Source organism: Schistocerca gregaria, chromosome 3, assembly GCF_023897955.1.
Source record: "Schistocerca gregaria isolate iqSchGreg1 chromosome 3, iqSchGreg1.2, whole genome shotgun sequence".
Taxonomy (NCBI): Eukaryota; Metazoa; Arthropoda; class Insecta; order Orthoptera; family Acrididae; genus Schistocerca; species Schistocerca gregaria.
Genome location: NC_064922.1, coordinates 725,546,123 through 725,560,081, shown reverse-complemented (window position 1 = coordinate 725,560,081; position 13,959 = coordinate 725,546,123). Strand labels below are relative to the sequence as shown.

Here is a 13,959-nt window from a genome sequence, read left to right as displayed (position 1 = left end):
CTGACTGACTGCCAGAACTGTTAATTACTAAGCACCATCATATGTTGTTTCACTGCCAATTATGTATTTCATGCTTAGAATTAAATGCAGTACAACATCATCTTCTCTGTTATGGGCATCAAACCAAAATATTATTAAATAGAAAATACGTTCATGAAATACTGAAAAACTATTTATTTGACCACGAACTGGCTTTGGCATCTTAGGCTATCATCAAATGACAACAAACAAACTGAAAATCACCAGTTAACTTAGCTCGCTTAGCAGTAACGCAGACTGTTCCCGTGATGCTGGGATAAACTTTCACAGCCAGATATCGTGTACAGTGTCGAATAGCTGTTCTTGTGTGATATAGTTGTTTGTAGGGAAGTCGCGACACCGGAACACTGTATCGAAATCCAGAAGATTGATCTTCAATGCAAACAAATATAATGTAGTTCGGATAAATAGGTGTCGAACGTCATTGTTTAATTGCATGAATGGCGATTAATCAGTGGAAAGGTTTGCACCCATTAAGCATTAAGGGTTGTACTTCATGATCCGTCCTAAAATGGAACGACCCCATAGAACAGTTGTGGGAAAAGTAGAGGCAATATTGAGACCTATTTTTGTGTACTTCTCGTTAGTTTTGGATTCTTACCATGAGGAATTAATTATGAAGATAGAGAAGAACGAAAGAAGACCAACGCTTTTTGTCACAGGTTCGCTTAGTAAGTGTGGACGTGCCAATTCTAACGGCATATGCTATACAAAAAGAGCTGTGTGTCGCGGACAGATTTAATGTTAACTTTACGAGAGCTCATGTTCCAGGAAGAATCAAATAATATGTTGCGAGGGCGTGCTGAAAAGTAATGACCGCAATTTTTTATTTAAAAACTAGGAAAACTTTTTAACTATAACAAACTTTATTAACATTCTAGATCATTAATCTTCATGTCTACATATTTGCAGCCGTCCGCCGCTAGAGGGCTCCTAATTGTAGCGTATAACGTGGTGATGTGTAACGTAAAAATGTTGGTACGTGAGAAACAGCATTCTGTAATCGAGTTTAGAATTCGAAGAGTTCGTCCACACATGGGGCACCTCCCATTCAACGTGACAATGGCAGACCACACACGAGTGCTGCAACATCTGTAATAATCCATCGCCTTGGGTTCACTGTTATCGATCATCCTCCATACAGTCCCGAGATGGTCCCATCCGATTTTAATCCGTTTCCAAAACTTAAATAACGTCGTCGAGGACTTCAAATGGTCCAAATGGCTCTGAGCACTATGCGACTTAACATCTGAGGTCATCACTCGCCTAGAACTTAGAACTTATTAAACCTAACTAACCTAAGGATACCACACACATCCGTGCCCGAGGCAGGATTCGAACCTGCGACCGTAGCAGTCGCGCGGTTCCGGACTGCGCGCCTAGAACCTCTAGACCACCGCGGCCGGCTCGAGGACTTCACTTTAATAGTGATGAAGCGGTGCATGCAGAGGTGAGGTTGTGGTTCCGTCAACAAACTCAAACATTCCATGGTGACGGTATCCGTGGCTGAACCGTGACTCTGAGCACTATGGGACTTAACATCTCTAGTCATCAGTCCCCTAGAACTTAGAACTACTTAAACCTAACTAACCTAAGGACATCACACAATACCCAGTCATCACGAGGCAGAGAAAATCCCTGAACCCGCCAGGAATCGAACCCGGGAACCCGGGCGCGGGAAGCGAGAACGCTACCGCACGACCACGAGCTGCGGACAGGTGATAGTATCAACAAACCGGACTCTCGTTTGGAGAAATGTGTTTGTTGACAAGGTGACTGTGTTGAGAAATAAATATCTAAATATCAGGAATAAGGACGTAGACTGTTAACAACGTTTGTTTTAACTGAAGAGTGTTACGACTTCATACAAAAATTTCAGAGGCATCACTTTTCAGCACACCCACGTACTTCCTTAGCCATACATCTCACGAAATGTCGAAAACGATATAATTATACTACAGGCCGCTAGGGACTTTGCCAACAGCTGTTCTTCTCACACACCGTTCGGGAAAAAAATGAAATGATCGTGTGGCATTGATGGGCGGGAGGCCTCATACAGGGAAGTTCGGCCGCCGAGTTGCAAGTCTTATTTCAGGTGACGCTACATTCGTCAGTTTGCATGTCGTTGATGATGAAATGATGATGAGGACAACGCAACACCCAGTACCGGCCGGGAATCGAACCGGGCCCGCCGCATAGTAGACAAACACGTTGCCACTCAGCTACGCAGGCGGACACGCCGTTCGGAAACGGTACAGAGAAGACAGCAGTAGTAGTGGCACACAAAGTACCTTTCGTGACATGTCGTAATCTGGATGAAGAATATATAAAGGGGTTAAAAAAATTGTGGAAACCCCACGAGAAATACATGCTTTAACATAAACGCGGATGCCAGCCAAAGTTGCAAGTTGCGCTGTTGTATTTGACCACTAACGACGTCTGTGCAACGGCCGCAATATGTTGAAAGGGTAATCGTGGTCGCCACAGTGTTCTGTGTAGTTGTGAGTGATTATGTCAGAGTTAAGTGGCTCCGTACGTGGGCAAGCTGTTGGTGTTCGTATGGTGGATGTTTCCGTAACCAAGGTAGTTGAAGTGTTTGGTCTTTGAAGGGACACAGTATTGAAGATTTATACCACGTGCATGGGAAGCAGAAAACCATCATCCGCTAAGTCACAACGCAGACGGAAGTTATGGGTTGAGTGATCGTGACGGCGCCGGTCGATGTGCCCAAGCGGTTCTAGGTGCATCAGTCAGGAACCGCGCTGCTGCTACGGTCGTAGGTTCGAATCCTGCCTCGGGCATGGATGTGTGTGATGTCCTTAGATTAGTTAGGTTTATGTAGTTCTAAGTCTAGGGGACTAATGACGTTAGATGTTAAGTCCCATAGTGCTCAGAGCCATTTGAACCATTTGAGCGTGACGGACACTCACTGAAGAGGAATGTCACGAAAAATATGAAGACGACAGCTTCAAAAATCACTGTAGAACAGAATGCCGCACTCACGAACCCCGTCATCATCAAAACAATAACAAGAGAGCTCCATAAGTAGGCAATTGCAAGGCGATCTGGAATTCCAAAACCAGACATCAGTGATGCGAGTGCCTGTAACGGGAAAACGTAGTGCCGAAGCCATAAAATATGGGCTTCGGAGCAATGGAAGAAAGGAATTTGGTCATATGGATTTTGTTGTACACTGTTTCCAACTCCTGACTGGGTTTACGTCCCAAGAGTGATACAAGGTGGGTGTTCAGTGATGATTTTGGCAGCCATATTGCGGTATTCCATGGGCCCCATGGGTACTCTGTAAGATAGCATTACTGCCAAGCACTTTCGCCAGAGATTCCTTGGTACAATGTTTGTTCCCATTGGTGATGCTGTACTGCAAGATGACAGGGTGCCTGTTCACACGGCTCGCATCGACCAGGACTGGCAACGAGGATGAACTATCGCATCTCCCCTGGCAGTCACAGTCGTCAGATCTCAGTATTATTGATCCTTTGCGGTCTGCTTTGGGCCGTAGGATGTCTGATCGCTATCCATTATCCTTAACTGAACTTGCCATAAGATTCCCTTGAAAACAAGTAGAGACATGTATTTATCCATTCCGAGGCGAGTGGGTGCAGTTTTGAATGCCAATATTTCCTACACCGCATTAGGATCACAATATGTTTTGCTTTTTGTGGTTCCGTATATTTGTCTCCCCATGTACGTAGATTTCGCTATAAGGAAGAAAAGAAGATAGGGGTTTAATATCCTGGTGACAAAGAGATGGTTAGAGATGCAGATGTAGACATGACAGTGAAAGTCATAAGCATCAGAATATACGAGTAGAAATGACGACTTCTGGGTTAACACCACAGTCTCGAGCAATCCAGAGAACACAGTTTCCACTAATTTATTGTTAAAATAAATGTTGTGTTAGGCACTGTTGGCCGGTTTCGAGGGTGTACTCGTTCTTCAAGTGCACAAATAGATGCTGACACTTTATCTGATTTTCGTGACAGAATTGCATGCATTACTGCTCCAAATTTTCGTGGATGGTACGACCACATCCATTTCTGCACTTGCAAAATAAGCACACCTCGAAACCAGTCAGTAGTGCTTCACAAATTCATTTGAACCAACGCTCTGATGGGAATAACGCCTTTCTTTGCAGCTAAACGAACCTCCGTCAACAAATGCCCTGTTAGAGTCTAAATGTTACTCTTCGGCACACATAGTCAAAAATGCTCCATAGTTGTGGCACCTTAAAAGTTAATCTTCCTTTCTGTTAATAATATACTATTATTGGATTATGCACTCAGCTGTTTTATAAAAATGCACTCCGTCTTCAGGCCACGAGTGGCCTACGGGGAACATCCGACCGCCGTGTCATCCGCAGAGGAGGATACGGATAGGAGGGGCGTGGGGTCAGCCGCTACTATTCGGTCGAGTAGCTCCTCAATTGGCATCACGAGGCTGAGTGCTCCCCAAAAAATGGCAACAGCGCATGGCGGCCTGGATGGTCACCCATCCAAGTGCCGACCACAACCGGCAGCGCTTAACTTCGGTGATCTAACGGGAACCGGTGTTTCCACTACGGCAAGGCCGTTGCTCAGCTGGTTTATAGATGGTATTTAATTCATGTGATTGATTTCAAAATTGTACAATTTCAACTTCAACCATGCTTGTGGCAGTCCACCTAAACCGACACATTCAAGTAGACATAACGAACCAAAAGGTATTAAAATCAGTAGTGCAATTCTCAACATAAAAATGTGCCATCATGAGCGCTAAATACATAGTCTTCCACAGCATCTTTTAGAAAACTGTGCAATCTTCTCATGTTACAGTTTGCGTTGTTTTCTACGTAATTTATAAAGATAATCAAATGACAACGCGACAGGTGGAAAAAAGTAAGTGAACTATTTATTATTTCAAAAGCGATCTCCACAACTGTTAATATATTTACTCCACTGTGAGACAAGACGGTCAGTGCCCTTAGGGGAAAATATTTACTATTGCCTGCGACGCCACGATTGTACACATGTGTGCACCTCTTCGTCCGAACCCTTCCGGGCTTCAAAACCATGGAAGTCGCTTGGGAAGAGGATAGGGACTGTATGGAGAATGGGTAAGGCACACCAGCTCCGGGAAAATACTGACGACCTTTTTCTTTGACTGGAAGAGACTGCTGCCCCTTGACTTTCTGGAACTTAGCACCACGATCTTTTTTTTACAGCGGTACGCGGAGGCTCTGCAAAAGGTGACACGTGCCATCAAGTCCAAAAGCCCAATAATGTTGACGGATGGAATCATGCTGTTACAGGATAATGCCCGCCCACACGTTCCAGAGGTTGTTTCAACCACGCTGCAGAAGGTTCGATTGGGAACCCTTACTCGTCCTTCACACAGTCCTAATCTCCTCCCATGCGATTTACATGTTTTTGGAGCCCTTAAGAAAGACGTTTGGCCATCGATTTGCTTCGGGCGAAGAGGTGCCCGCCCAGATGCAGTCATGGTTCCGCAGCCAACAACAAACATTTTTCCTGAAGGCAATGAGCCCCTTGTTTCACAGTGGGATAAATGTCTTGACACTTGTGACTATTACTTTTGAAATTATAAGTAGTTTGTTTATATTTTTCCATATGTCTCGGTTTCATTTGACTGCCCCTGATAATGCCTCGCCCGTAGTCTCGTTGACCAGAATACATATTGCGCTGTGTTGATGTTGAGTTCTTCCTGCGATTATGGTATTCGTTGAAGTTGGTGGAGGAGTGGTCCTGAGGCGACAGCCGACTGTCATTCAACGACGGTTCTCCAGGTAGCGCTTAATGGTGCGACGCCCCAAGAACTTTCTCGGTTATGAGCGATTGCGCCGTCCACCTTCACGTAGTCTAAAAGCCAGGTTCCCTCCCGTTGTTTTACTGCGCGTATGGCATTTAGAGTGGTAAGCAACAATCACGAAAAAAATTCCTCGTTTTTATTTAGATGAAACGCTTCCTGTTCATTTTCGGAAATTGCCGTATTTAAGTTTATAACGTTTCATAGCGAGAGATATTGAGAATCATTGTACTACTCTCATGCTTATCGTTCCTGCGGGCTTGTTCTAGCATTGAGAAGACCCCCAGGAGTTGTATGTAGTAGTCAAAGAGCAAATTACTGAACTAATGAATTTTATGTGCCTTGCACCTCAAATCAGTAGAAAAACAATTATTGTTTCCAATTCACTTGAAATAATTACGTTTGATTTTTCATGTTGTCACGTCGTAGGCCACATTCAAGTCCAAATCCAAAAGCAGGACGTCAGTGGAATAAAATACTCAGCACTAAATGCACGTTTATTACGAACCCCACAGCACAGCTAGAACGGAGCTGATCTCCTGCACGGAGAGTGCAGCCATTTACACAAACATCGATTGCTAGACAATTCTAGTATTTATATAGACATCAAACATTCCAGAATACACAAAAAAGTGATAAATACTACCTAACAAACATTTGCTTGAGGTCGGGTTCGACAGCAAGCCAGCCAACGATGCCAACAACTACTCCAGACTGCATGCACTGTAGCTCGCGGGATTGCTCCCTCTCCCAGATGAACATCGACGCACTGTTTCAGAGGCACTCATCGAAGCCGAAACTAGATCTTGACAGTGGTCGTCTGTATGGCGGCGGATCTTCGCGCTCTTGGACTCACTACATCCTCTTCACTATCATGAGCATCGAAGGCAGCCCCTCCCGTCGAAGCTTCGCAATCGTCGAGTGGGTCTTCGGCTTCCATCAACCTTCCATCGTCGATCTGCGTCTGTGGACTGAAGTAGGGTTGCGTATGGAGGACACGGACGACGTCTGCACTTTTGCATTCTTGATGAAAAGTCATAACCATCGACGTAGTACGTGACGTCTGACAAGCCTAAAGTAGCGCTTTAGTAACTTCTCCTATAGTCCTACTTGCCATATAGGTATAAAAATCTACATCTACATACACATTCCGCACTCCACCGTATGGTGTGTGGCGGAGGGTACCCTGTACCACTACTAATCAGCTCCTTTCCTCTTCCACTCGCAAACAGAGCGAAGCAAAGACGACTGTTTACATGTCTCCGTACAAATCCTAATTTCTCTTAACTTCATAATCCTTTCGCGAAATATATCTTGACAGCAGTAGAATCGTTCTGCATTCGGCTTGAAATGTTGGTCCTATAAATTTTTCCACTAGTGTTCCTCGAAAAGAACATCGCCTTCCCTCCAGCGATTCCAATCAGAGGTCCCGAAACATCTCCGTAACACTTGTTTGTTATTCGAAGCTAACGGTAATAGATCTAGCAGACCACCTCTGAATTGCTTCTTCAATGTCTTCCTTAAATCCGACCTGGTGTGGATCTCAAAAACTTGAGCGTTACTCAAGAATGGGTCGCATTAGTGTTCCATATGTTGCCTCCTTTAAAGATGAATCACACTTTTCTACAATTTTCTAAATAAACCAATGTCGGCCATTCGCCTTCTCTATTACAATCGTCACATGCTCATCCATTTCACATCACTTTCCAATTTTGCACCCAGATATTCAATCGACGCGACTGTGTCAAGCAGCACACTACGAGGCCTTTATTCGAACATTACAGGATATTTTTCTACTCGCCCGGATTAACTTAGATTTTTATATATTTAGAGCATCAAGGAATTATCAGTTTGGTAATTTACTTATTAATCGCATCACAAAATATTCACCATTTAACCGAAACAGTATACAGAAACAGTCTGAAAAGCTTGTAACGGTGTTGTACGATATGTTGTTCTAATGAATACTTGTTCAGAAGAGGATTCGACAAGCTGCGCTGTTTCCGAGTTAGTTAGCATTGAAGCTAGGCAATCAGGCGGTTGCGCGGCCATGTCCTATCGGCCCACAAGAGACTGTCGCCAAATGCGTTCGTTTGATTTCCTAAAAGTGAACAACAGAGCGATACAAAAATTGGATATTGGACAGTAGTAAGGATGAAACACGAACAAGGCTCGGGAGTCTCGTGTTTTATCATCTACGCTAGGAGAAGAACTAACACTAACTGTTATTTGGTGGGCCGCTCGAATCTGGGCGCGCCACCGTCTGATTGGCTAACTTTAGTGTCAGTTAACTAAGAAATGGCGCGACGTATCGATTTTTTCCTAACAGTTATTTCTTTCTAGCCTGGCGGTAGATTCATAGCGGATGTCCAGGAGTCGGTTACCTGCTAGACATTAGACTTTTTGGAATGCAGTTGATCTCAAACAATCTATGATGATTCTGCAAGTCTCGTTTAGGGCAACATCAACACGTCTGGCATGACTGGTGCTGGACTAGACAGGACAGGGAAATTCTGTTGCAAAGTAACAGAGAGCTGAGGCTGGTTTTCTCAGAACACGAGATTGTGTCCTTCAAGTTGTTCCAGAGGATGTTATTTCTTGCTGATACCTTTCTTTTAGTGTTGAAGCAATGGGTTTTGTAAGTTAGAGTTTGATCAAGGGCGACGTCTAAATATTTGGGAGTAGTGCAATGTTCTAACTGAATATCTTCCCTGCTCACCTGCCATTTTCTTCTTGCTTGTGTTTTAGGTGGAGGCTGCATACTTGTGTCTCTCACGAATTGAGTTTTAAATGGTTGTCATGGTAGCAATTATTGAGGTCTTTTAGAGTTTGGGACAGCTTCTTTTCAACATTCTCGAAACTTGTATATTGTGCTGCTATTGCATAGGTGAAACTTTTGTTCCTTCTGGAAAGGTTCGCCATTGTTGCAGATGTTAAAGAGAATAAGATCGAGGACGCTTTCCTGTGGCACGCCATTTGTATGGTTCTTCCATCTACGAGGTCTGTGCAAAAATAAAAACTACATACGTGTTTGGGGTAAACCTTTTTTATTTTTCGGCATAGTCTCCTTGTAGACTTATAAACTTCGTCCAAGGCTGTTATAATTCGTTGATCCCTTCCGAATAATAGGAATTGTCCAAGTCTGCAAAATAGCTATTAGTTGCTGCCATCACCTCCCCGTTTGAATGAAATCTTTGTCCCTCGAGCCATTTCTTCAAACTGGGGAACAAATAGTAGTCCGAGGAAGCCAAGTCTGGAGAATAGGGGGATGTGAAACGAGTTGGAATCCTGTTTCCCTCAATTTTGCGACCACAACTGCTGGGGTGTTTGCTGGTGCATCGTCGTGATGGAAAAGGACTTTTTTGGGGTCCAAACTCCGGCGTTTTTCTTGCAGCTCGGTTTTCAAACGCTCCAATAACGATGAATAACATGCATCTGTAATAGTTTATTCTTTTCCAGATAGTCGATGAGGATTATAGTTTGTGAATCCCAAAAGACAGTCGCCATAACCTTTCTGGCCGAAGGATTGGTCTTCGCCTTTTTTGGTGCAGATTCTCCCTTGGTAACCCATTATTTAGATTATTGTTTGGTCTCAGGAGTATACTAAAATATCCATGTTTCATCCACAGTGACGAAACGACGCTTACAGTTCTGTGGATTCTTCGTGAACAGCTGCAAACCATCCTTGCATCACTTCACACAATTCCGTTTTTACTCAAGCGTGAGCAATCGCGGAACCGATCTTAATGTTTCATCCACAGTGACGAAACGACGCTTACAGTTCTGTGGATTCTTCGTGAACAGCTGCAAACCATCCTTGCATCACTTCACACAATTCCGTTTTTACTCAAGCGTGAGCAATCGCGGAACCCATCTTACGGATAGCTTTCTCACGTCCAAATGTTTATGCAAAATATTATGTACCCGTTCATTCGAGATGCCCACAGCACTAGCAATCTCATGCACTTTAACTCTTCTGTCATCCATCCCAATATCATGGATTTTATCAATGCCTTCTGGAGTCGTAACCTCCACAGGGCGTCCAGAATGTTCAGCATCATTTGTTCCCATACGGCCACTCCGAAAATTTTGTAACCACTTATAAACTGTTCTAATCGAAGGTGAAGAGTCACCGTAATGTTTATCAACCTTTTCTTTAGTCTCCTGAGGCGTTTTGCCTTTCATAACGTAATATTTAATCACCAGACGAAATTCTTTTTCGTCCATTTTTTGGACCATCACTCGACTTCCTTGATTCACACGAGTGCCACACACAAAGAAATAGACCAATATGGCGGAAATTTGGTGTGCATTCTTTCCAAAGATGCCACTAACAAAACATGACCTCGATACGCGCCGGTGGTGCCATCTCTCGGACTTTTCATGGACTTTTCAAACCCCTCTCATACTTCTATGGTCTTGCAGCTTAACAAAACATATTCCGTTCTGTAACAGGCATATTAATGTTTCAGTTATTTTATAATTCTTTGTCATTTCATAAAGCTTGTTTAGCAGTAAGCTGTGGTTAATTGTGTCATATGCTGCTATCAACTTGATGAAAACTACACCCATGATTTTATTGTTTTCAAAGCCATCTTCAATATACCATGTTAGGTGCACCAGTTGAGCGGTGCAGCTTGTTCCGTTGTAAGTACTGGTTCTGTTATTTTGGACAGTCTGTCTAATACCATTTGGTAATGAAGGAAAGTATGTGTGTTTGACACGATAGGGGCTGAAGGGTAGGGAGGGGGAGACAGTGGGTTAAAAACTGTAGAGAGAGACTAAGGGTAAACTGCACTATGTAAGTTCAAATGGATGTTATGCAGAAATAAAGAAACTTGCACAGGACACAGTAGCGCGAAGAGCTGCATTAGACTAGTCTTCAGACTGAAGATCACAACAGCAACACAGTTCAGACTGACTTCGGAAGCATAAGAAATCGGCTAAACCAATTAAGCTTAGTGGAAAGGTTAAACCTAGAGAAAGGTGTTAAAGTACACTGCAGCCCTATTTCTGCTCACATTCGATCCAGGATGTCACTACTCTGTGATTCCAGCGAGCTGGACGCCTTCATCTACGATGGGACGGTGCTGGACTACCTGGTTGCGCAGGACGAAGACTGCCGCCTGCTCACCGTCGGCTCCTGGTACGCCATGACGGGCTATGGCCTCGCCTTCACACGCAACTCCAAATACGTACAGATGTTCAACAAGAGGCTACTCGACTTCAGAGAAAATGGTGAGTTCTCAGTTCATCTTGCTTTATTTCCTAATGACACAATCACCAAAAGCATTTCATATTCCCGTGATCGGATCCGGCCAGCCAGTGGCCAACAAAAGACAAGACGCACACATTGCAAGCGCTGAAGTACGTCCCCGTAGCGTTGTCAACCAACGTGAGCAACAGTATCGCGAAACGGCAGAACACAGTGTCACCAGACCGCGATCCTGCCGCTGTATAGTTCCGACAGGTGCAATGCTTCTCCTTTTTACACGATGCATACCACAATCGTCTCGCAACAAGTCCACATTCAAAAGTGATTTCTAAATACGATACCCGCTGTTTAATCATTGTTACAATACTGATGGCCCATTTTTGACTAACGCAGATGATTCTTATGTACAACTAAAATAGAGAAGCTTTGAACATGGCTGTGGGGTCAGCGACCGTTTACAAAGTAAAATTAACAGCAATAGCAACCCTTGGGCGCAAAAAAGGAGTCTTTTGCCCCAGGTTTCGGCATTTTACGTGTAAGTACTAGCTAGTAATGCAAAAAAGGAACAGTACTTACATGTCACATCTTAAACTAAAAATCAAGCGATAAAGCTTTAATCACAAAATTTGTAAAACGGAATACATAAAAGGCAAGGCACTATGGGCTGCTCACATGCGTCGAGCTACGGTAGCATCAGACTGAGGCACCCGCCGCAGGTGAACAGTACACCAAGAGTGCGATCTAGTAGCCGCAAATGCAGACATGCTGCTTAACGTTCAGAATGTAGACACACGGACGAAATGAAAATCAAAAATCAAGTAACGGCTTTATATCAATGAAGATGTTTTTATTACGTAATTGTAGCTGCTCATCAAGAATGAGACCATCATTACGAGAAAAATGTTTAAAAATTTCTAATTCTTCGAGAAAATGTAATCTACACCATTTCTTCTCAGTATGTAGAATACTGATATCGTGAACAGCTTTGGGTGCGTGACCTGTAATCAGAAGATGGTCGACAAAAGACGAATTCTGGGTGCTAGTGCCATTTTTTCTTAAAAGATGTTCTTTGTATCTGACTGTAAAGGCACGTCCTGTTTGTCCTATGTACTAAGAAGAGCAAGGGTTGCAAAAAATCTTACAGATAGCAGAGTTTTTCAAAGGGGAACAGGCCGATTTTAAATTGAAAATAAAAGTTTATTCTAGATATTATTGGTTGAAAAGCCGACATTTCAGTTGCATTCATTACTAAGAAGGCGTTGAATTTGGTAGGGGATGGGTCCCAAGAAAGGAATAGAAAAGAACTTATTTTTGTTGGACTCAGTGACAGAGGTGCCGAGTGTCAACTTTGGCAGATTCGTATTCTTTCACATGTTCAAATGTGTATGAATTCCTATGGGAACAAACTGCTGAGGTCATCGCTCCCTAGACTTACACACTACTTAAACTAATTTATGCTAAGAACAACACACACACCCATGCCCGAGGGAGGACTCGAGCCTCCGTCGGGAGAGACCGCGCAATCCGTGACATGGCGCGTTAGACCGCATGGCCACTCCGCGCTGCTTCGTGTTCATTATTAACTGCTATGGTTTTGATCAAATTAATTTCTTCCTCGAATGTTTCTCTCGAGAGTGGAATACACGTAGCTCTGTGAATAACTGAGCGGAAGAAAGCGTTTTTATTAGATTGAGGGTGCTTGGAAGCATCAGGTACGATCTGATCAGCACATGTTTCTTTACGAAAAACTTAAACGAGATTTCATTTTCTTTTACTGTTAGCGTCAAGTCAAGAAAGTTCTGTTGCCCAGGCCTCGTTTTCGAGTTCACTGGTGAAGGAGATTTTCTTGTGATGTTCATTAAAAAGATTGAAAATAAGGTCAATACCATCAACAGGTCCTTTGTATTCAGCTCCCTTTGTAGCTCTAAAACGGCATTTTCAGCCTTAAACTGCTGTAAAAAAATAAAAAATATTTAAAAAAACAGAGTAAAGGAATCAACGGTCAACTTGAACGAACGCCATGTGACGTCCGCCCAGACCAAACGCAACGAGCTATACGAAGGAAATGAAAAAAAAAAAAGTGGTAACGTGCTTGCCTCCCCTGCAAGCGGGCCCGGGTTCGATTTCCGACCGAGTTGGAGATATTTCTCCGCCCGAGGACTGGGTGTTGTGTTGTTCTCATCACCATTTCATCCTCATCACCGGCGCGCAAGTCGCCCAATTTGGCGTCAACTGAAATTATGCTTGCACTTGCTGCACTTGGCGGCCGCGCTTCCCCTGATGGGGCCTCCCGGCCAGCGATGCCTTACGCTCATTTCAATTTTTTTTTTTTTTACCGTGTCTGCTGCTGTCAGATAGAATTACTGCTTTTTACTTCATGTACAAAATAATTTTCATCGTAACAATCGTCTGTCTACATTTTGAGTGTTAAGTAACCTGTTTGTATTTGCGGCTACTAGATGACAATCTTGGTGTAATGTTGACGTACCTGCAAATGCTAACTAGGGCGCCTCAGTGTGATGTTACCGTAGCTCGACGCATCTGAGTTTAACGAAACCCGCTTACTGGCTAAGCAGCCGGCTTTGACGAAACGCAAGATCAGAGAAACCGTAGAAGAATAAAACTTTCTAACAACATGAACAGCGAGGATGGATACAAGCTTGCCCCATCCTGGCTGTCAGCTCTCAGAGAGCAACAGGCCGCACCAACAACACGTGACGCGAGCGCTACCGACGAGTAACTGCCGCCGATGAGTGTCAGCCACAGTAAACAATGCAAGAAGCACTGGACAACAGCATATCCCCACTCCCTGCACCGAAACAACCAATTATAATAAAGTTCTCGCTCCTTCTGCCTCATGTTACCAATCGTAACTACGACCT

At 43.7% G+C, this 13,959-nt stretch overlaps 1 protein-coding gene across 1 annotated transcript in view; it reads left to right on the top strand.

The window, feature by feature from the left end:
- The window catches only part of LOC126355582 (glutamate receptor ionotropic, NMDA 2B), a 1,429,141-nt gene that overhangs the window by 1,307,240 nt on the left and 107,942 nt on the right, over window positions 1-13,959 (top strand). Inside the window, exon 14 of the mRNA XM_050005946.1 lies at window positions 10,919-11,100. Coding sequence (XP_049861903.1) covers window positions 10,919-11,100 — 182 coding nt within the window. The remainder of the gene's footprint in view (window positions 1-10,918; window positions 11,101-13,959) is intronic.